General features: G+C 49.4%; 2 protein-coding genes across 3 annotated transcripts in view; one reads left to right on the top strand and one right to left on the bottom strand.

Moving 5' to 3' along the window:
• PGPEP1L (pyroglutamyl-peptidase I like) overlaps positions 1 to 4502 on the top strand; it is a 63930-nt gene extending 59428 nt beyond the window's left edge. The window contains exon 5 of the mRNA XM_082448479.1: positions 4222 to 4502. Coding sequence (XP_082304605.1) covers positions 4222 to 4372 — 151 coding nt within the window. The 3' untranslated portion in view covers positions 4373 to 4502. The remainder of the gene's footprint in view (positions 1 to 4221) is intronic.
• The window catches only part of IGF1R (insulin like growth factor 1 receptor), a 310095-nt gene that overhangs the window by 8175 nt on the left and 280712 nt on the right, over positions 1 to 21208 (bottom strand). For both annotated transcript variants that reach the window (XM_082448429.1, XM_082448430.1), the window contains exons 16-20: positions 20870 to 21099; positions 20495 to 20605; positions 16617 to 16776; positions 13625 to 13754; positions 7132 to 7266 (exon numbers count right to left, since the gene is read on the bottom strand). In XM_082448429.1, coding sequence (XP_082304555.1) covers positions 7132 to 7266; positions 13625 to 13754; positions 16617 to 16776; positions 20495 to 20605; positions 20870 to 21099 — 766 coding nt within the window. The remainder of the gene's footprint in view (positions 1 to 7131; positions 7267 to 13624; positions 13755 to 16616; positions 16777 to 20494; positions 20606 to 20869; positions 21100 to 21208) is intronic.

Genomic DNA, 21208 nt, shown 5'->3' with positions numbered 1-21208 from the left:
GGAAAGGCCCAGGCTCTGACAAGGTTCAGAATGGCCGCAGCAGGAGGAGTGCTTCTTATTAACCTGGAACGCAGAGTGGTCCAGCCAAGTAGACCGCTGGCGCACAAAGGAGGTGGCTGAGCAAAGGTCCAGGCTGGCCAGAGTGTGGAGAAGGTTCCGAGAAGGGACCGGCCAGCAGCCCTTTCTCAAAAAGACCAAAGTGCCTTCCCTTCCACTTCTCTTCTCGCCAGAAAATTCCATTCTATGTTTTGTTTTAAAACTTCTGGCTAATGAGATAGTTTTCAATAAAAATGGTCAATGGAACTCCCCACACCTAGGAAGCTCAAAGCACCCCAAACTGGCTTCCAGCCTCTGTCAGGCCGACACTTGACAGAGCAACTGCCTAAGTCTGGCCCCAGGGAAAGTTCCAAGGAGAGAAAGCCTGTGGGGACAGGAAAACTCCCGTGTGGATCCGCCAGCTACCTTGAAAGATGTGGGAAAATGGTGTCAGGTCAAGTCAGAGGGAAGAGGATGTGACCTTGAGGGAGGGTGGGAATGGGAGAGAGGCCTGCTGCCAGCTTTTGTAAATCAAGTTTTATTGGAACAGAAACACTGTTTGTTTACATATGATCTACGGCTGCTTTCAAACCACAACTACGAGTTGAACAGTTGAGATGGTTTGGCCTGCAAGCCCGAAATATTTACCATGTGGGCCTTTACAGAAAAAGCTTGTCACCCCTGCTCTAGCGGAAAAAGAATTAGACAAAACATGAAGACTGACTAGTTCTTTCCCCTCCCAACTGAATCACCTACACTAGGTCACAGCACTAACCACACGGTAGTTAATTAATGCTCTCGGTAGTGTTACGGGTGTAAATGGCTTTACTCTTCACCAGCCTGGGAAGGTGTGTATCATATTATAGCCCCATTTTATAGATGAGGAAGTGGAAGTACCAAGAGATTACATAATTTGTCCAAGGTCCCCAAACGAGTGAGGGTGGAGCAGGGATGGAGTTCTCGTGAATGATGTGTTTACACTTTGAACAACACCGACCTCAGAAAGAGGAATTTTCTCTCAATCTAAACAAGAGAAACCACAGTCCTGCCTGGAGGCTCTCCCTCTCCTGGCCATCCATCGACAGTCACAGGTGTCATTCGGGCTTTGCAGATAAACTGGCAGCTTGTCCTTGGGTCACATGGTAAACAAGCCTCCTTCCATATCCCCCCCCACCAAAGAAAAAAGGGCCATAAATACATGAAATCCCTCTCCACGGCTCAGCTGCAATTTCCTCTCTGGCCGACTGACTTATCCCTGAATAGAAGCACAGCCAGGGCCAAGGACACGTGATGTGCCCTGGCTCCGTGCCCCTTGGCCTGGGGCTGAGAAGGTGCCACCAGCAGGGGAGGCATGTGAGTGACATCAGCGCAAACAAACCACGTGGCACCACTTTTAAACCATTCCAGAGTCACGGCCCTTCCACTGCTGCCCATAAAAGGAAGTCTTTTTACTCTGTGGGATTCAAGACCTTGTTTACACTATCTCCACAAGAAAACTTTCCAGTAGACTTTAGAAGGATTTATGAGCTGATAAAACTCCTCTTTAAAAAAGCACATTTTTTACAACTGGTCAGCTCTGGGGAGCTGGAGTCATCCTTTACTGAACGCCTGCATCGGAGGTGTGCGTGCACGCAGCCTTCACCTGGGGCAGGGGCAGGAGCAGACGGAGCTGCTGCCCTCGTGTGACCCCGGAGGCTGGGTGATGGTCTCATCCCGCTCACTGTCTCCTCCCCATCCCCGGCCCTGCTGTGTGCGGGCAGGCTGCAATCACGGGCCGAGCGGCCTAGGGCAGCCCAGCACCTAAGTGCTGGCACAGCCTCAGTCCGGGTGAGGACTGTCACGACAACGAGCCCACATTCCAGAGAGGACCCGCAGGGCTCATCTGCACCCGCTCTTCCCCTCCTGGCAGCCCTGAACAGCCAGGACTGTCTTATGACCACTTCTCAGCCAGGAGGGGCAGTGGGACAGGGGCCTGCCTGACCGCTCACCCCACGCTACTCTGTTTTGGGGCAGAGATCTAAGGCAGGACCCGTGCACCAAGGAAAAGCCCACTGCAGGCTAACTGGGCATGAGTGCCATTCCTGACTGTTTGGATCCCACTCAAGCACTGGATTCCCACAAAACTGGCCCAGGATTCCCGACAATGTGGGGGCTTTAATCAGCGACAGGGAAAAACCATGTTTGAAAACTGCAAACCAACCAAAGTCTACTGAGTTTGTTTCAGACTCATCCGTGAGTTGATGACTCTCTGGGCTAAAAAGTTCAAATTCCTTTCTGAACGCTGCACACTGAAGGCCTCCCTGGCAGAGGGTCTTGATGTGTGACACTGTCAAAGTCCCACCCGCAGAGAACATGGTCCATGCTCAGCGCGCACCTCTGCTCCAGCCCGTGTCCCAGCATCAGAGTCCCGCCCTTCCAGTCACCGGACCTGCTGAGAGTGTGGGCCGCTCCCCACAGTCCCAGCTCTGGGCCGGAGCAGTCAGCACTCACTCAGAGGGGCTGAAGGACATTGGTGGTGTGAGTATGGAGACCTGTGTGCAAGAGAAGGTTAAGGACAAGCTTTGTTGTCAATCTAAAATACGGATCCACCATTGAACCACAAGCCGAATCTGTCTCATGCCACTTGCTGATCGATTCACACTGAATCTCAGGGTTGAGACCCATGGGCCTAGACACTCTGCAGCCTGGACCATGGTACCTTTCCTCTAAAGCTGTGCACCCTGTTCCACTGAGGGGATCAGAACTGTTGGCTACTGGGGAAGAGCCAGCTTCATCTGTTCCCGGGCATCGCCGAGCAACGATGCTGAGCTGAGGTCCACCAGCAGCCCCTGCACACCCCACCCCCTGTTACCCTATGAGTGCCATTCACACCTCTGGAACTGAAGCACACAACCTCTCTCCCACATGGAGGCCCAGCATGGCTTTCAGGCAACTCCCGAGGGCTCAGTGATCCTGCTCTCCTCTGAGAGAAACAACAGTCCATTCTTTCATTTTTTGTAATAAAAGAACCCCTCTCTCAGAACACGTCTTCCTTACCTAAGCTCATCAATAAATTCACAAGGACAATACAGACACTCCTTATAAAACTGACTTGCCTCCTTTCACTTTGTTCTTTTCTTAGAAGGGAGAAAATTTACTAAGGGGGTTCTAGATGGCGAGGAAGAAATGCCTCCTGAATTATACACTTAATATGCCAGAGTAACCTCTCCATGTAAATTTCCTTGTCACTCTATGCTGGGAACAGGAAGTATGCTGCCTTTCCCATGGCAGGGGGTTGCTTCCTAGGCATATTAAATTAATATTAAATCTCCAGTCACCTGGGGGCAGATCAACTTCAAGAGTCCTACAAATTTCTCAGAGACAATGTTTATTCAAGTCAAAGAGAAAGCTCAAAAACAGTACCTCTCCTCCCACCATCCCCAAACCACACGAACAAAGCTCACACCTGCTTTCTTGGACTGTTTCTATGCTTGCTAAAATACCACCACTTCTAGTGTTAGACTCTTCTGGCACTGGACACGCTCAGGCCAATTCAGTGGGCATCACTCCTCAAACTCTGTTACTTATATTTTTGCTCAGAAGGAAGGTTGTTCTTCTAATGGGCTGACATGAATACAGTGGCTGCACTGTTCAAAGTGGAGGGCAGTCACCTGTGAGGGGGGCAGTCATCAGTAGGGTGTGGTGGCTGGCCTCTGACACCCCAGTGGTCCTCACTTCCTGGTGTCCACGCCTCACATAATCTCCTTTCACATCAAATAAGGCTGCCCGTTAGCCCATATGAGGTTGTGGACACCGTGGAGCGTGACTTCCAGGCCACAAAGAACACTGTGGCTTCTGCTCTGCTGTGGGAGCAATTGCTCTGGGGTAGGGGAGGCACGCTCTAGGCCCGCGGGCCAAATCTGGCCAGCTGTCTAATTTTGTAAGGCCTATGAGCTAAGGATGGCTTTTATATTTGTAAATGGTTGAAAAAAAAATCAAAGAAGAGTAATATTTTGTGACAAAATGAAAGCTATGTGAAATTCAAATTTCAGTATCCAGAAATAAAGTTTTCTTGGAGCACGGCCACACTTGTTCCTGTGATGTCTCTGGCTGCTCTTGTACAACGGCAGAGTTGAGTAGCTGCAGTTGAGATCGTAGGGGCCCGCAGAGCTGAAAATATTTACTATCTGTCCTTTTGGAGAAAAGGTTTTCTGAGCCCTGCTCTAGAAGAAGCCAGCTGCATGGCACGACGACACTCAAGCAGCGTCACAGAGGAACTAAGGCCTCACGTGGCAACTGGTGGCGTGAGTTCTCCATCTTGGAAGTGGATCCCAGCCCTGGTCAAGCCTTCAGATGACTGCAGCCCCGGCTGCCAGCCAGACTGTGACCTCAGGAGACCCCCGGCCAGAGCCAGCCAGCTAAGCTGCTCCTGGATCCCTGACCTCCAGAAACTCTGTGAGATAATAAATGCTTATTGTTGTCTTAAACTGTTAGGTTTCGGGTAATGTTATATGGAAATAAAAGAAACTAACACAGGTGGAGAGAGGGAGAGTTTCCACCAGGGGCAAGAAAATGCATTAAGTGGCCATGTGGATCTCTTCCATCTTTGGGTCCTGAAGTCCGAAGAGGCTGTACTAGGGAGTCTGTTGGTGAGGGATCCAGGACGCCCACTGCCCGCTTATGCACAGCCCTCTGAGGAGTGGAGCTTCCTCTCATGCGTGGGTGTATCCTGTGCCCCACGTCCAGGACACATGCAGGTTTCCTAGTCCGGGCCCATGCTCAGATGATCAATGGGTACTCCCACCCCAACACACACACACACACACACACACACACACACACACACACACACACTCTCTCTCTCTCTCTCTCGTACAGACACACACACTCTCACACACTCACACTCACACACACACACACACACACTCACACTGTCACACTCACACACACACTCTCACACAAACACACACACACTCATAGACACTCTCACACACACACTCATACACACACTCTCACACACTCACACATACATTCACACACACTCTCATACACACTCACACTCTCACACAAACACACACACTCTCTCACACACCCACACTCACTCTCACACACTCACACATACACACTCACACACACTCTCATACACACACTCTCACACTCACACACACACACACACTCTCACATTCACACACACTCTCTCTCTCAGACTCACACATACACACACACTCTGAGGCAAAGATGTTCCCTTTCCTGCAGCATTCTCTGGCCTCTTTCCTAATTCCATGCAAGATGTCCCTGGGATAGAACAGGCTTTGGCTGAGTAAATGCTCAGAGGCAGCAGTTAAAGAGCAGGATACCCAGCTAATGTACCCCTGAAGCAGCAGCGCAGTCAGAGCCAGGAGAACAAGTTCCACCCCCACTCCCCACCCCCACCCTCTACCTGGAGCTTAGGGATTCAGTCTTGGAAGCTACACTAAAAGTGCTTTAAAAAAACCCCGAAAACCTTGGTTTATTGACAGGACAATGGTTTCTGCTTCCCAGGCTGAGGCAGTCAGATTCTAAGACAGTCCCCAAGATTCCCTCCCCTGGTGTAAACGCCCTGTATGATCCCCTCACTTGAGTGGGAGGGACTTGTGAATGTGATGAGATTTCACTCCTCCATTTAGGTTTCTAATAATTGACTCTAAGTTAATCAGAAGGGAGATTATCCTGGGTGGATGTGACTTAATCAGGTAAAAAAAAAAAAAAAAGTCAAAAAGCAGCAGAGAGATTCTCTTGCTGGCCCTGAAGAAGAAAGCTGCTTTGTTGTGAGAAGGCCAGTGGAGGGGAAGTATGGCAAGGACTGGGAGCTGAAAGCTAGCAAGACCCTGGGACCTCAGTCCTACAGCCACAAGGGGCTGACTCCTGCCAACAACCTGAAGGGGCCTGCGAGAGGGAGGCTCCATGAGCCTCAGATGTTCGCAGCTCGGGCTGACATCTTGATCTCAACCTCATCAGACTGAGCAGAGGAGCCAGCACTCCCATTTCCTGATCCATGGAAACCTTGGGAGACCAAATGAACAGAGCTTTCCTGGCTGTTGGGGCCGATTTCCCTGGTACCCACTCGACGTGGCGTCTGACTCACATCTGTAAATCACCCCACCACGACGGGGCCCTGCCCAAGTCAGTGCTCACTCAAGGCTGGTGCGCGGGTAGGTGGCAGATCTGGGCAGAGCCTTCCACAGACACGGAGACAGCCCAATAGCTCCTTTGGGGCCCTTTCCAGTGTGAGGCCAAATCTGTCCTGAAAAGCACTTCTGGAAAATTCCTGCATTGGTCTTGAAGTATTTGTGGTAGCCTACCTTCTACCTATTGGGATCCAGAAGAATCTTGAGCCCTGCCTTAATGTGCATGTCGAAAGCAAGTCCACTGCTCTCATCTGTACCTGTCTGCACCTGATGACCCAACCACAGCACACCTGCACATCCTCACACCTTCAGCAGCTCTGACCTAAACTGACAGAGGGGCTTCTTCTAAGAACACTGAGCAGGGAGGCCCACGAGGCGTCATGGACTGTTTCCCGTTATCTGACAGATCTCAGGAACAGAAAGCTACATGCCAGGGCTGTGCCTGCCGGGAGGCCCCCTGACTGCCTCTAGGTCGGCACAGCCGCTGGAGGAGGCTGCTGAGAGCCTGCCACTCACAGGCCTTTTACGACTTTTGTAAACACTTAACAGGAAAGAAACATGGGGGGACCGCAGGTGGTGGCAGCATCCTGGAACCGCCTGCAAAAGGAGGTCTGAGGTCCACAGGCCTGGAGGAGCCCTGCTGATGGCTGGGGAGTAGCCTGGGACTGTGGCTTAAGAGTAATCAGTGTCATGTTGCTACATTTTCTTAAAAAAACTCTGCCTGGAGAAGACCAGCAGGGATTGCTTTGGTCAAGTATTTCACAAAGACGTTTGGCCTGAGAAACCACAATGCAAACTGCAAATCCGAACCCCAGGATTAAGGAAGATGGGGCAGGATTAAGGCACTTGCCCAAAGGGACAGGTTCTTTCCATTAGGATAAACCCTATTCTTAACTGCTCTGGTCATCCCAGCACCCGCCGGGGCCAGAGGGACCCAGCATATACATACAGCATGTCAGGACAGTTGTCCGGCTTGTCCAGAAGGCCGCCCTCCATGACGAAGCGAAGGACTTGCTCATTGGACAGGCCCTGGTATGGCTGCTCGGCCAGCGTGGCGATCTCCCAGAGGACGACCCCGAAGGACCTACAGGGAGAAAAGAAACGTGAGGTGCTCGGAAAGGGGTGGACAGAGCCACACAGCCCTCTCCCTTTGGGCGACTGAGCGCATGTCAGGCAGTGAGCCAGGCCCTGGGCCAAGTGTGGAACATCCATCCTCATGTGTCGTAGAGTCGATGCAGCCCTGGTGGCACAGCTCTGCCAGCTGAGGGGAGGGAGTGTTCAGGGCCCTTGAACAGCCAGCGAGCACGTGATCTCCAATGGGAGCCCCAGGCAAGCTGAGTTCAGGGCCCAGCCCCAGCCAGGACCCTGCAGGGCAGCGTCTCCCTAATGTGCTTTATACCACCAATAATCGAATGCTGGTCCCCAGGCCCGGCTGGGACAGTGATTTAGTGCAAATCCCTGGGACTAAATGCATCCTGGGACAAGCAAGCTGTTCAACAAGCTCTCCGTTTTGAAACTTCTCTACGCAGGAACCCTGGTTGAGTTTTTAATGCCTATGGATGCCTGGGCCCCCGACTGATTTCACTGGTCTGGGGTGGGGGCCTGGGCCTTGGGGTGTCGAAAAGCTCAGTGGGGATCTTACAGGTCCAGGAGGGCCCGGGGAGACGAGGGGCTCAGCCTCACAGGTGGGGGACAGAGAGGGGCGGCACTGGCTGGGGTGGGGCTCGCGCACTAGGAAGAATCCTTAGGCCCAGAGTTTAGCCAAGGTGGGGGGAAGGGGGTGGCCGAGGAACCAAGTCAGCAAGGGGAGCAGGGAGCGATTCCGCCTCGCATGCGCTTCTGCCTGTAGGTTAGAAGATCCTACTACTGGAAAACAAACTAAAATAGGTATACACATACACAGAAATTTCAGACTGAGGATGTTAAAAAAGGCAGTGCTGTAATCTGCAAAATAAAGATGCCTTCCCAGCATACATCACCGTCTTTCACAAATTCTCCACGGTCTATTTGCCTTTCCATTCGGTTCATTTCCAAAGATTAAAGCCTGCCGCTTGGCCAGCCCGAGGGGCTTCCTGGACCTTCCGCAGGCCAGGGGCGTGGGCAAAGCCGCACTGAAAATTCTGGGGCGGTGCTTCCTGCCCAGAGCTCTGCGGATACTGGCCAAGCCGAGCCAGGAGGGCCGCGGACTTTGTATCAGAATGTTTTACTCGATGCTTCAGCTCCTTTCCATGAACAAAAGGGTTTTGTACAAATTGATGCTGAGAGCAGATGTCAGACATAAATATTTAGAATCTTAGCCCTCAGAGGACCGACCCACCCAAGAACCTTTTGAACCTCAGTGACCGAGAAATAGTCTTGGTATTGCATGAGAGACCTAGGAAAGCTGAAGGCCCAGAGGCCCAAATGCAGTGTTCGCAGGCCCAGCCGAGGTTAGTGGGCTCCCCCGTCAACCTGGGCTGGGGGATCTCCGCAGACTGAATTGGCCTGGTCACCTAGGTCGCTGCCTCAGAGGCCATGGCTCCCAACTCCACCTCTGAAATGCAGTACCCAAGTGACGGCAGGCCTGGCCCGAGAAATAACCTGAAAATGCGGTTTCGCCCAGCCCCACGTCCCCCCCTGCCCCACACGCTCCTCGGCTGTGCCAGCTGCTGTCAGGCGGCCAGCGCCCACCAGACGGCGCCCGTGCTGACCACTCAGCGCCTATTGCCCCACTCCAAGCTCTGGGTTACTGTGGATCCTTGACCTTAATGCGTCTCAACTCTGTCTCGCCACCCTGATATTGCCAAATGTCTCCTAGGAGACGCCATCAACCCTGTGGAGAACCACTGCTAGTGTAACATCACTAAAATGAGAACCACAACTCTAGTATAAAGTCAGAAGCTCATGCGTTTAGCTTCTCTCATAAGTGAATCAAATAAACTCTTCAGAAATTAAAGAGTGTTTCCCAGCGGGTTTGGGGCAGTCGAGGAAAAAAATATTAACTTTCTTAGAGAATGCCACTTTCCTTTGTAGAGGAGGGGAAAAAAAATCCTTTTCTTCTGTCCTGCTCAGTTCTCGGCTGGGGCTCTGTATCAAAAGACAGATTAACAACAGAAAGGGTACAGATTTTTTAAATATAAGTTTTACACGACACAGGAGCCTTCATAAGGAAATGAAGACCCAACAAAGTAGTAAAACCTAAGCATTTTTTATATTAGTTTTGATGAAGAGCACAAAGTCATGGAAAAAGGTGACAGGACAGAAGGATATGAGCAAAGGGTACAGTGAACTGGGGAAACCCAGCAAGACTTGTTAGTCCAGATTCCTCTTGGTGTCTTAGGAAATAAGGATGCTTCTTTCCTCCAGGGCATATAAGGGTCATAAGCCTGCTTCAGGGGAAGGTCAGAGAGTCCTTCCTGCAAATTCCACTTCTCGACTCCTTCAGCTTAAAAGAGTCAACATGCCAACGACAAACTCCTACAGTAGAGCACAGGGAACTAACTATATTCAATAGCACGCCGAGGTCATCCTTCCCACACCTCCTCAGATAACCCCCACAGCTTGCCCGTGCAGGCTCAGACCTGCCCAAAGTTCTGTTCCCCTCCTTTCGTCCTCCCAGCACATCCTCAGCGCAGATGGTCGCCCTTGCCTGGCCCACAGGAGGCCTCCTTTTTGGCACCAAAGTCTTACTCAGAGGAGCTTCACACTCTAGCTTAACGTGAACTTCTTCAAACACGGCTCTAGGTCACTCTCCGGCTCAGAAGCCTCTCCTCACAGAGCCTGCAGAATTAGTCCCAAACCCCTAACACAAGAGCCAAGGCCTCACTTGAGCTCTCTTCAGCCTAACTCCCCCGAGGAAGTCCCACCATCCTCCACACACACTAAGCGCTTCCCACCACCGTGGTTTCCCCCAGTGTTCCCACCGCCAAGAGCCCACTTCCTCACTGTTCGGAAGGTGACAGTCCATACTTCAGGGTGCCCCACAACTCCCGCTCTTCGGGGAAGGGGTCTGTGATCCCAGCCTGTCAGGGTCGCTTCCTGTTCTCTACAAGACTTCATCCCTCAGGGACAACCACCATGTCTCTAGGCACCCTGGTTCTTGCACGTGCTGAGCACTGTGCCTGGGCCATGCCAGGTCCTCATGATCACACACACGAAAGAACACAGAAGGTGACAGAGCCGGCTCTCCACAAAGGCTTTCCCTGGAGTGACTCTGGTTTGATGTCAGTGTCACCTGTCTGTGAGGGCCACTTAGTGCTGGCATCCTTCACAGGACATGACTAGCCGAGTTCAACCATTTTTCTGCCCCAAGGTATGGAGGCTAAAGCATCTCTACCCAACGCCAACGTTCCTCCCTGTCATCACCAGTTGTCACGGGGCCATTTAAACATCTACTGAGGTTCTGCAGACATCCCCAAACAGACCTTACCTCACAGATGGAGTAGCTAAGGCCCACAGATACCCCATGGTTTGACCAAGGCCACACAGCCAGAGACACTGAGAAATATGCAACGCCTGCATGTTTTTCAGAGCAGGTCATTTACAATGTGGCACTGGCATTTAATGCCTCATACAAAACCAAGCTTTGAATTTTATGGATTTAATCTTTAAACATTAGATAAATGCCTTTGTGTGAAGTCTTTTCTAATTACGAGCATTGGGGTTGTTTTCCCAAGTAAGGGACAACTTGGTGTGAGACTCACTTCAATTCCAGTGCTGGTTAAAGTCAGCATTCAATAATTACACCTCCTCGGGCTTGCCTGGCGGCACAGTAGTTGAGAATCTGCCTGCCAATGCAGGGGACACGGGTTCGAGCCCTGGTCTGGGGGGATCCCACATGCCGCGGAGCAACTAGGCCCGTGAGCCACAGCTACTGAGCCTGCGCGTCTGGAGCTTGTGCTCCGCAACAAGAGAGGGCGCGATAGTGAGAGGCCCGCGCACCGCGATGAAGAGTGGCCCCCGCTTGCTGCAACTAGAGAAAGCCCTTGCACAGAAACGAAGACCCAACACAGCCAAAAATAAATAAATAAATAAATAATAAAAATAAAGGAATTCCTTTTAAAAAAATAAATAAATAATTACACCTCCTCATACCAGGACGGGATATGTCAATGTCCCACCCACCAGCAAATCGAAACCTACAGAGATATCCACATTACCTGCTGATGTGAATTCGCCACTGAAGAACCAAATAACTCTAGGAGGGAGCATCCAGCCCTGGATATCTGTGGCCATTTGGAAAGCTTCTCAGTAAGTCAAGAAATGAAGACTGTTGTAGGGTGATTCAGTTGCCCAGGAAGGGAACACACCTTCAAGCCATGGATTTCCCCCTCCCCAGTCCTGTGCCTGGTTCCCTCCATGCCTGGAGGGCACACCTGTGTCTTCTAACCCAAAGGAACCATTTGCAGGGACACAGTGCTACAAAGGAGCTATAAGAGGAACAAGGACAGTGCCCAAGGGCCTGGGAATTATGTCTCCAAGGATAGCAGGAAAACCTAAAGATATTCCACCTAGAGAAAAAAGACCACTTCCTTGTGACTCCAAGGCCTGTCTTATCAAAAACAGAGCAGGGTGTGCAACCGTGCTACAGAGAAGGGCCAACGGGGTGTCAGCAAGAGGCCAACTTAAGCATAGCATGAGAAAGACCTGCAAAACCCAAGGATGTCTTAAGGATTAGGGCTGTCTGTCTTCATGAGAGAGGAATTAGCAGTTCCTGGAAATATGTGAGCAGAAGCTCAAAAACCAGCTGTCAAAGACGCTGTAGATGGGGTTTGGGGACTGGTCCCGACCTCAGAATATCTTCTGATCCTAAAATTCTAGGGTATCTTCTGCAAAGTCAAATACAATTCTTTGTATTTCTTTCTAGACTTTAACTATTTAGGGATGACTGTTTTGTACCATTGAATACACTCAGAAATGATTTTCATTCCTTCAAGAGGGAGCACTCTAGATCCTGGGGAGCTGAGAAGCCTTCCATATTCTCCATTGTCCTAGCCTACCCACCTTACCAGTGTTATCCTCAAAGGCTATGTTAAAAAAAAGAAACTAAAGCACTGTCAAAGCCTGAACATGGAATGGAATGAATATGAAATCCCTACTCTTGTTTATATATATTTTTTCTTACTGGTTCATAATGTCTACGTCATCAAATGGGAGAAAAATGGCAATGAACACCCTTTACTGCTGCTTGTTGCAATTGCTGCTAACCAGAATTTGGTAAACTTAGCCTGTGAGATATTAACAACTCTAGTTTTATCTTCCTGCCCTGCCTCTGTTTTCCCTGGCTCTCGTGGTTTTCTATTTTACTGCACTGTAAGCTGACCTCAAAGTTGTTGGAAGCATGGATCCTAGAATAAACAGATGCGGGTGTGGACCCAGGCCTGTCCTCTCCCCATCATCTCTATATCTAAAAATGGTGCTGAACACTTTGATTTGACTGTGAAGAGGGAACCATCTTGAATAGGCTGATTGCAAAACAGACCTCACACTTGAGCTCAAGAAGAAATCATGCTTTGCTGGGTCACATTCAAATGCTATTTCCAATTCGCACCTGTCTTCAAAATAGGATCCAAGGCCCTTGATCCCAAGGTTCACGAGGTTAAAAAAAAAAATGATGTCGGTCACTATTTAAATAGCTCCTCTATGTGGTCATCCCTACAGTTGGAGTAAACAACTACCATTTCTGTAACACACCAGCAATGGGATCTCCTGAGAGGACAGCCAAGAAACTAGCTGACGTTCTAGAAGGTAGACGTGCCAGGGCCTTCGCCTGCCAAGAACCTCAATTGTATTTCAGAACCTGACCACCTCTCCACAATGTTGCTGAGGAGCCACAATAAACAATACTATCAAAAGGCCTCTGCATCCGCAGCTGATACACCTTCTACCCCAAGATACGTCCATGACTAAGGGAGACATTTTGCTTTCCACACCATCCCTGGGTCAACAACGATAGGTGCCCATTGGAAGAGGACAGACAGCAGATGGAACCAATAGGAAAACACATCAAGACTCATAAGCTTTGGGTCTAAAATAAGCACTGTCTGCAATCTGAAGGTTTAAATAGGTGACGCAACCCCCTCCCCAAACACACACATATGCACACGCGTGCACGCACACACGTCGCATCTATTTATTGCGAAAGAAAATGAGAGAAGGCAGGCGGGGGAGAAGCAGAAAGAGGTAAAATTTTCTGGCTTGTCCCCATACCCTAGCCCCTGGTGGTGTGTCTCCAGGCCTCCCAACCACTCGGTGAGCAGCTAAGCATTGAAAGAAATGTTGGTCCCACAAATTCTTTAGATCCCACAAGTGCCCACTGACAACAGGAACACGTCAGTGATGAGGGGGTGGCCCCCATCACACTGAGTCAAAGCTGGAAAGGGGTAACAATGAACAGAAAACAGGAGGAAAGGAAAGGACTCGTGGGGGCCGGGGGCTGGCATTACAGGAAAGGTCTCTCGTACCAGACGTCAGAGTGCGTGGTGAAGACTCCATCCTTGAGGGACTCGGGGGACATCCAGCGCACAGGCAGCAGCCCCTTCCCTCCCTTCCGGTAATAGTCGGTCTCATAGATGTCTCTCGTCATCCCAAAATCTGTGAGGAGGAGAGGAGGCACGAGAGTTACCCCGTGTGAGTAATGTCGGGGGAGAAGCTAAGAGGCACAGTGACGTCTCAGAGGAGGGTCCTGTGCCCACAGCCAAGTCCAAGGGCAAACTGGCTTTAGGTAGGCCGACATCCATGCTGCCACCTGATGAGGCAGAAACTGTAGGGGAGGACCGGTGAGTCACATGACAAGCAAATGCCCAGAAATCTCTGCCTTTAAATATATTTACAATGTGATTCTTTTAAGAAGGTAGCTCCCTCATTGCATTTAAAATGAGAGGCATCTTACAAATCATCAGGACCCATAGTTTACCAGGAAAATATGTACTGAGTAGAGCAAAGGTCATTTGTATGCGGTTTAAAAACATGATCAAATAGCCAGGAGCATGTTGACTTTTATTTACTTGGTAACACTGCCTCATTATCAGAGGAAAGAAAAGTAGTTTCACCATCTAATAAGGGGGAAAATATTGAGAGTACCAATTCACGATGAAAAAAGTACACAGTAAGATGCCTAAGAGATGGTATTTACTAGGCCCCTGAAGCTATTACTCAATAATGTTTTTCAACATAATACTCCCACTCATTTTTGAAAATGTCTTCCATTTTCCATGTCTCTAGAAGATGTCACATAATTATGTTTGATGGCAGGCTTGCTTTATAATCCTAAATTATTGCTTCTTTGTCAGATTTTGATTTTCCACTCAATCATGTAACCTTTTCTTACAGGGACTCTTCCGTTCTCCTTCCCAGGAGAAAGGGCTGCTCTCCTTTTTAAAATGTTCATTTATGTCTCTAACTCTGCCACAAAGAGGTAAGGCTACAAAGCAAACACAGAGAACAAAGTTCCTTGGATGTTAATCAACATAAATTCCTTGTACTGTGCTAACAGCCATCGAATTGCCTCTGGTAAAATTGCTTGTCATATTTGTAATCCATAGGACACTGGGCATTAGAAAAACATTTTTGAATCCTAGCGAAGAATAAAAACGAAGTGCTAAAGTCTTATCTCCAAACTATCCAGTGACATGCAAATAGAGGATTTGCTTTTCCTTGCACAAAAAGGAAAGACAGAAATCCCAGAAAAAAAGCACAGACTATTTCTTCCTTAACCCAAAAGAAAAATTTCAAATTTTAGGAAGAAAAAACACAGTACAAAGAAAACATCACTATAAATATGCCACATGGTTAAATAGCAAATAGAGTCCTTGCTGATTTGGACTTCCAATGGCAAGTGGCACAAAAATGGCTCTCCCACAGTGAGGGCGAGCAGGGAAGTAAAGGAGCAGGAACTGAGTTAGGCCACAGACACTAACGTTTCCGTTTCCGAGGACCTGCCCACACCCAGCACGTATGTGCCTGGTGCTTTCCTGCACCGAGTCTTTCCCAGCATCTCATGGCTCTCTTACAGCATCATCCCCATTTCAGACGTCAAGAAATTGGGGCTCACAGAACTTAAAGACACTTGCCGCAAGCCTCAAGTCTGTTAGTGGCAGAACCGGGATTTAGTTTAGTTAGTGACTGCCTGGCTCTGCAGCTGGGGAAGGGGGCCGGTTGGCATCTCTGTGGGAACAATCTGAGTCCTCGCTGAGAAGGGAAGGGGAGGGAGCAGGGTACACAGAGGAAGCCCAGATAGCAGCCATAGGGGCTCTTCCCTGAGAGCCCCAGGGCAAGACAACCTCAGACTTTCAGGGGTGTCAAATGTGTGAATGCCTCAAAGGGCCAACCCAGGGACACACGGAATAACTGATGGCCAAGGATATTTGCTACACAATATGGCTCCATCCATTACCTCTAGCTCCTACAAATGAAAGATAAAGATGCCCATCCCCACTTGGGAAACCATTCTAGAGGGGATACTCATTGTTCACCAAAGGGCCAAAATATTCATTCAAAATCATTGTTAAAAAAACCCCAAAAACACTGCTAAAGGAAGGCGAGCACTTCCAGAACAGACAGTTCAAGAGCTAGACAAAGAGGTTTAAATAGTTTCTGGATGTAAAGTCTTCCTGTAGCTTCTCAGGATAAATATTTAGCATTTTTCTAAGACATCATCATCTCATAGTGGGAAGAGCAGGTGGTTCCCACACAGCCCTGATGTTTTATGTGTTTTATCAGGCAGATTCAAGGACCAAAGTAAAATCCAAACCTAAAGTCCGAAATAAATTCCTCGCCAGTGACCAGAAATATAATCCACCCCCCTTTTCTGGTGTTACAGTGGGTGGTGGCAACAAAGGGTCTAAGGAGGAGTTTAGTTAGCTAATAAGTAAGGGTTGCAATAAAGATCAAGAGCTCCGAGGTTGACCAGCTCAGGTGTGAACCCCAGAAAGCAGCGGTCTTCCCTCATCCTGTAACCACTCCTGCTCTGTGCACGGGCTTCACCATCGGGGACCTCCCCTCTTAGAAAACGCCATGGACCCCTTGTTGTTGTGAGGCAGACAATGTTCCTTGTAAGCTGGAAAACCGGAGGACATACTGGTAGTATGGAGGGCAACTTTTAGGTACAAGTCAAAATCACCTGAGGACACTGTCTCAACTATTTCTGGAAACAATGCTTAGAACTGTTCTGCCAAGAAATGCCTCAAGTGCCAGTAGAGGCAACCTCAGGGACCACGGCCTCAGCTCACCCTTGGCCACTGCCTGGACCACTGCGCCCATGCATTATCAGGATTAGAGCCAGGCTGGCTGGGTTTGTGACTATTGACTGGACACAATCACATTATTCCCAAGAGTAAGACTCTGCAGTCACGGGATGCGTCGGAAAACCTCTCCACAGGCAAGCTAATGCCCACTTGGCCCCTAAAACATGTGCGAGTTTAGTTCTTGCTCAGATCTGGAAAGCTAAGGACACACCTCCGATTTTGACTGTGAAATCTTCGGCCACCATGCAGTTCCGGGCAGCGAGGTCTCTGTGGACAAACTTATTGGCGTTGAGGTATGCCATGCCATCTGCAATCTCTCCAGCCATCTGGATCATTTTGCTTAGGCTGGGAGGTGCTAGGACTGGATTATTCTGTTGGAGATTAAAAAAAAAAATCCATGTGAGAATTTAGGAATTTTTCCCTCCCCGTGTTCTTTCACGGTTTGCAAATCCACCTTTATTCAATCTGAGCACCACAGGTCATTCTACTAAGAAACCAGGAGTGGCTCAGAAGGAGGCCATGGCACTTGCCCTCTGACCACATCACAAAGCTGCAGAGAGAAGCACCTATTAGCACAACTTGGGACCAGCATCTTCGATTTTGGGTGGGGCCAACATCATTTAAAATGAAACCAGCAATTTTTGATATTAAAAATTCTGGATATTCAAATTCCAATTAGTGTATGTGTTCCTTTTATTTCTACAATCCAACTCCATACAGGGAAAAGGAGGGAGAGGACATTACAAAGGCCATGTGGAAATAAGCAAATGGGTTTCTTGAATGGACACTGGATGTGTTATTTCCTATGTTAAATTATTTAATCCTTTTCTTTCCCTTCAACTTTCTTCTAAAGTACAAAACCATCAAGATTAATTTGTTCACCTTACAGAGTGGCATTCCTTGGATTATTATTATCTGTGGGTGCTGAGGAAAGCAAGCCCTTGACAGTTCATTTAAGTCCAGCAGAAGCTTATTCTGGAGGGGACCAATGTCCAACAGTGACAGGTAACACAGATAAACGTTTCGTCTTTGCAGAGAAGGGCAACATATCGACTTCAGAATTGAGAAGAAATACCCCCAAATAATAAATCCATTTAGAAAAGTTTTATATAAAGTGTGTGTCCAAGCCTCTTTATCCTAAAAGAAAGTGTGGAAACCAGTCAGCACCCCCAGTTTAGATGCTGACCACCTCTTGTTTGTGTGAGTTCAACAGACTTTACCTCAGTTTCCCTGACTACAGAGCATCTGTCACAACACGGCAAAGCCAGCCTGCTCTGACAGGTCCCACACGTCCCCTTCCCAGCTCAAACTCTGCGCCACAGGAAGAACACGTCTGGGCTTTAGGATCAGACAGTCTGGCCTCCTGCCTGGGCTCTTTCACATGGGATCGAGGCGGGGTCACTGCTGGGAGGATGACCTGAGACCATGCATGGCAAGTGTCCGCCAGTGCCTGGCCAAGGTCCATGCCCAGGGAATGCTGGTTTCACCCAGTGAGGTGCTAGTTTCTGCCCCAAAGCTAGGAGCAGCATAACAACTCTCCAAGTACTTGGGGGTTGGTTCCCTACACTTGAATTTTGAAGCTACTATCAGGACTGTCTGTGGTGATTTAAAATCCTCATTACTGAGTTGCCTGGGGAAGTGATGTGATGACCCGAAGGATAAGCCAAAACTACCCCCTTCCTTTACAAAGGGGCCTTGTTTAGAGGAGCCTTTTTCCCTCAGGACCTAACATTCCCTTTAACCTTTTCAGGGCTTTAGATATGCATCGGCAGGTAAAATGTTAACTTTATGCTCATAATACTTAAGTTGTGGAATATTAAGTTAGGCGCTTATTAGAAGTGGCGCTTCATAATATTAATATGAAAAACAGAATCAAAAAAAGGAACCTGATTTTAAGTATTGAAGGAGAGGGCTGACATTCTGTCAGTCATGGTGCTAATACTGCCATTCTTTCAGACGTCTTAGAAAACAGAAATATTTAACTTGCTTAGAACTACTTAAGACGCGTATACACAAGCATTCCCATTTAGTGAGGGAAGTGAATGAATCTTCACTGGGGGAAGATGCCAAGTAGAGTATAATGAAACCACAGGACAAGCATACGTATTTTTATACTTGACATGGGTTAGAAAGAACAACTTTAAATCTGACAAATCTAAAAGTGAATTTTGGGGGGGCTTCCCTGGTGGCGCAGTGGTTAAGAATCCGCCTGCCAATGCAGGGGACACGGGTTCGAGCCCTGGTCCGGGAGGATCCCACATGCCACGGAGCAACTAAGCCCGTGCGCCACAACTACTGAGCATGTGCTCTAGAGCCTGAGTGCCACAACTCCTGAAGCCCGGGCGCCTAGAGCCTGTGCTCTGCAACAAGAGAAGCCACCGCAATGAGAAGCCCGCGCACCGCAACGAAGAGTAGCCCCTGCTCACTGCAACTAGAGAAAGCCCGCGCACAGCAACAAAGACCCAATGCAGCCAAAAATAAATAAATAAAATAAATAAATTTTTTTTTAAAAAAAGTTAATTTTTGATCTGAAAAGGACTTTAGTAGTCATCTTGTCCCACCCTCTTATTTTACACATAAGGAAACCAAGGCCCAGAGCCTGAAGCAGCCACCTGAGGATGCAGACAGGTAGTGGCAGAGCCAGGACTAGGGCTATGTGTTGCAAATTTTTATTCTGTGCCTGAAACTGGGGACAAAGGAAGTAAGTGCTTCAGACTTTTCAGAGGTGCCTTAAATGAATCTGATAAGAAACATACTGCCACATCTCCAGTCACCCAGCTGATGAAGCTTTTCTCCTTCGTGCTGGCTTGTGTATTACAAAGTGAGCTGGGAAAAGGCACTAAGATCCAGGGGAGCTAGGGACCCACGCTGGGCAGAGCAGAGGGTGGGTGTGTTGCAAACCGCCCTGCTCGGGGCCTCAGTCCACACTGGGTCTCGCGGCCCTTGCAGAACCACACGCATCATCTGCTGTGAGTAAAGGAAGCCACGTGTGAACAAGTGCTTGGAACAAAAATTAAGGAACTACTACTTGGGAGGTGATTAAGTTGCCAATTAAAAGAAGAAAACAAAAGATTAAGCTCAAACAGAGAAAGGCTACAGACATTCAAGAAGGGTAGAGAAAGGGGAGGATCCAAGGCACAAAAGCAGACTCAAAGCTTCCTCAACAGGCAGCAAAGTCAGGGTCCAAGTGAGGACTTGAGACCCACCAAGGCAGCCAAGTGAAAGGCAGATGTTGCTGGTGTCACTTCTAAGTGTTTATCTCCCAGTTTACTCTTAAAAGTCGTTCCTCCAAACGTTACAAAGCTGGGTTCACGGGGAGACACCAGGGTAACACAAATTGATATTTTTTTCATACTAAGTAGAGATGATTGTGCAGCTGAGGTGATGATCATTCAGAAGCTCAAGCAAGACACTGATTCGGGATAAAGCCTGAAATGTGGATGCAGGGCTTGAGAAATGGGGCTCCCCCGGCTCAAAGGCTCAGACTGCCCACAGGAGGGGAAGGGGCACACGTCGGGTGGGGGCCTGTGAGTGAGTGGGTGTCTGCGCACAGAGCTAGGAGGGAAAACACCCGGCACAAGAATCAAATCAACCTGACAGTGAACTCTGACAAAAACGACACTGAGCTACACTGGGTCTGGGATGGACGGGAAACATAATGGGCTAGATGGGGATCCACTAAGAACCAAACAAGAGAAAGCTGGTCCAGGAGAGAAGGCAGTGGAGGAGACAGGCACTCCTGGCTGGGGTGGGGGGCAGGAAAGGCTCCAGGGAGGGAGCAGCACGGACATGGTCTGTGGGTGGGAGTCAGGGAGAGACGGTGGTGGAGGAGGTGACTGGGGGTGGAGGGAATGATGTAGCAGCAAAAGCACACAGGAGTTTGAGTAATAAGGTACCTGCGGACTGGCAAGTGCCTCTCACAAAAGATCCAGGTCTCTCTCTAGTCAGGGAACTCCTTCATATACAGGACTAAGAACCAACCACGGGGCAAGAAAAGTGAATGGATTTAAAGACGCAGTATCTTCTGGGGGAATGTTCTAAAGGAAAGGGAACGGTTAACATGGGATGTCAGTGAAAATCAAAACTGACCTCCATTTCTGGCCTCAGAGACCGGAGATAACTTTTGAGGTCCCCCCGGGTCATCAGTTCCATGATGACCAGCGTCGGCTGGCCCTGGGACACCACGCCCAGCAAGCGCACCTGTGAGGAAGGACAGAGAGAAGGGCTCAGAGGGTGAGGGCTGCCCACGATTGCGGCTCTCCCACCGCTGGGACCATCTGGCCCAGAGCAGAGCCCGTACGATGGGCCACTGGGGCTCACGGGCCAGCCCTGCATCACATCCAGAACCTTCATGTGCACAGTGTCTAAAGGAACAGTGGGGTGATGGGGGGATCCCTACAGAAGACAGGGCGAGACAGCAAACCCACAAGTGTGCTCCCCGACACTTGGGGGCCCTTCTCTTACCACGTGGTGACAGTTGAACTCCTTCATCACCGAGGCCTCGTTGAGAAACTCAATCCTCTCGCGCATGCTGGCAGCCTCGTTCACCGTCTTAATGGCCACCCTGGTCTCAGGCTCATCCTTGACCACGCCCTTGGCGACACCTTCGTAAACCATCCCGAACGAGCCCTGCCCCAGCTCCCGGCTCATGGTGATCTTCTCCCGGGCGACCTCCCACTCGTCAGGCACGTACACTGGGGAAGAAGAGGCCAGAACTGAAACAACGTGCTTTGGGCAAACTCCAGGCCAAAGAGGGCAAGATGCCACTTCCTAGAGCCCACAGAGGAGAACAGCAGGAGACAA

This window comes from Balaenoptera physalus (genome assembly GCF_965194825.1).
Source record: "Balaenoptera physalus genome assembly, chromosome: 2".
Lineage (NCBI taxonomy): Eukaryota > Metazoa > Chordata > Mammalia > Artiodactyla > Balaenopteridae > Balaenoptera > Balaenoptera physalus.
This window is presented reverse-complemented; position numbering and strand designations above follow the sequence as displayed.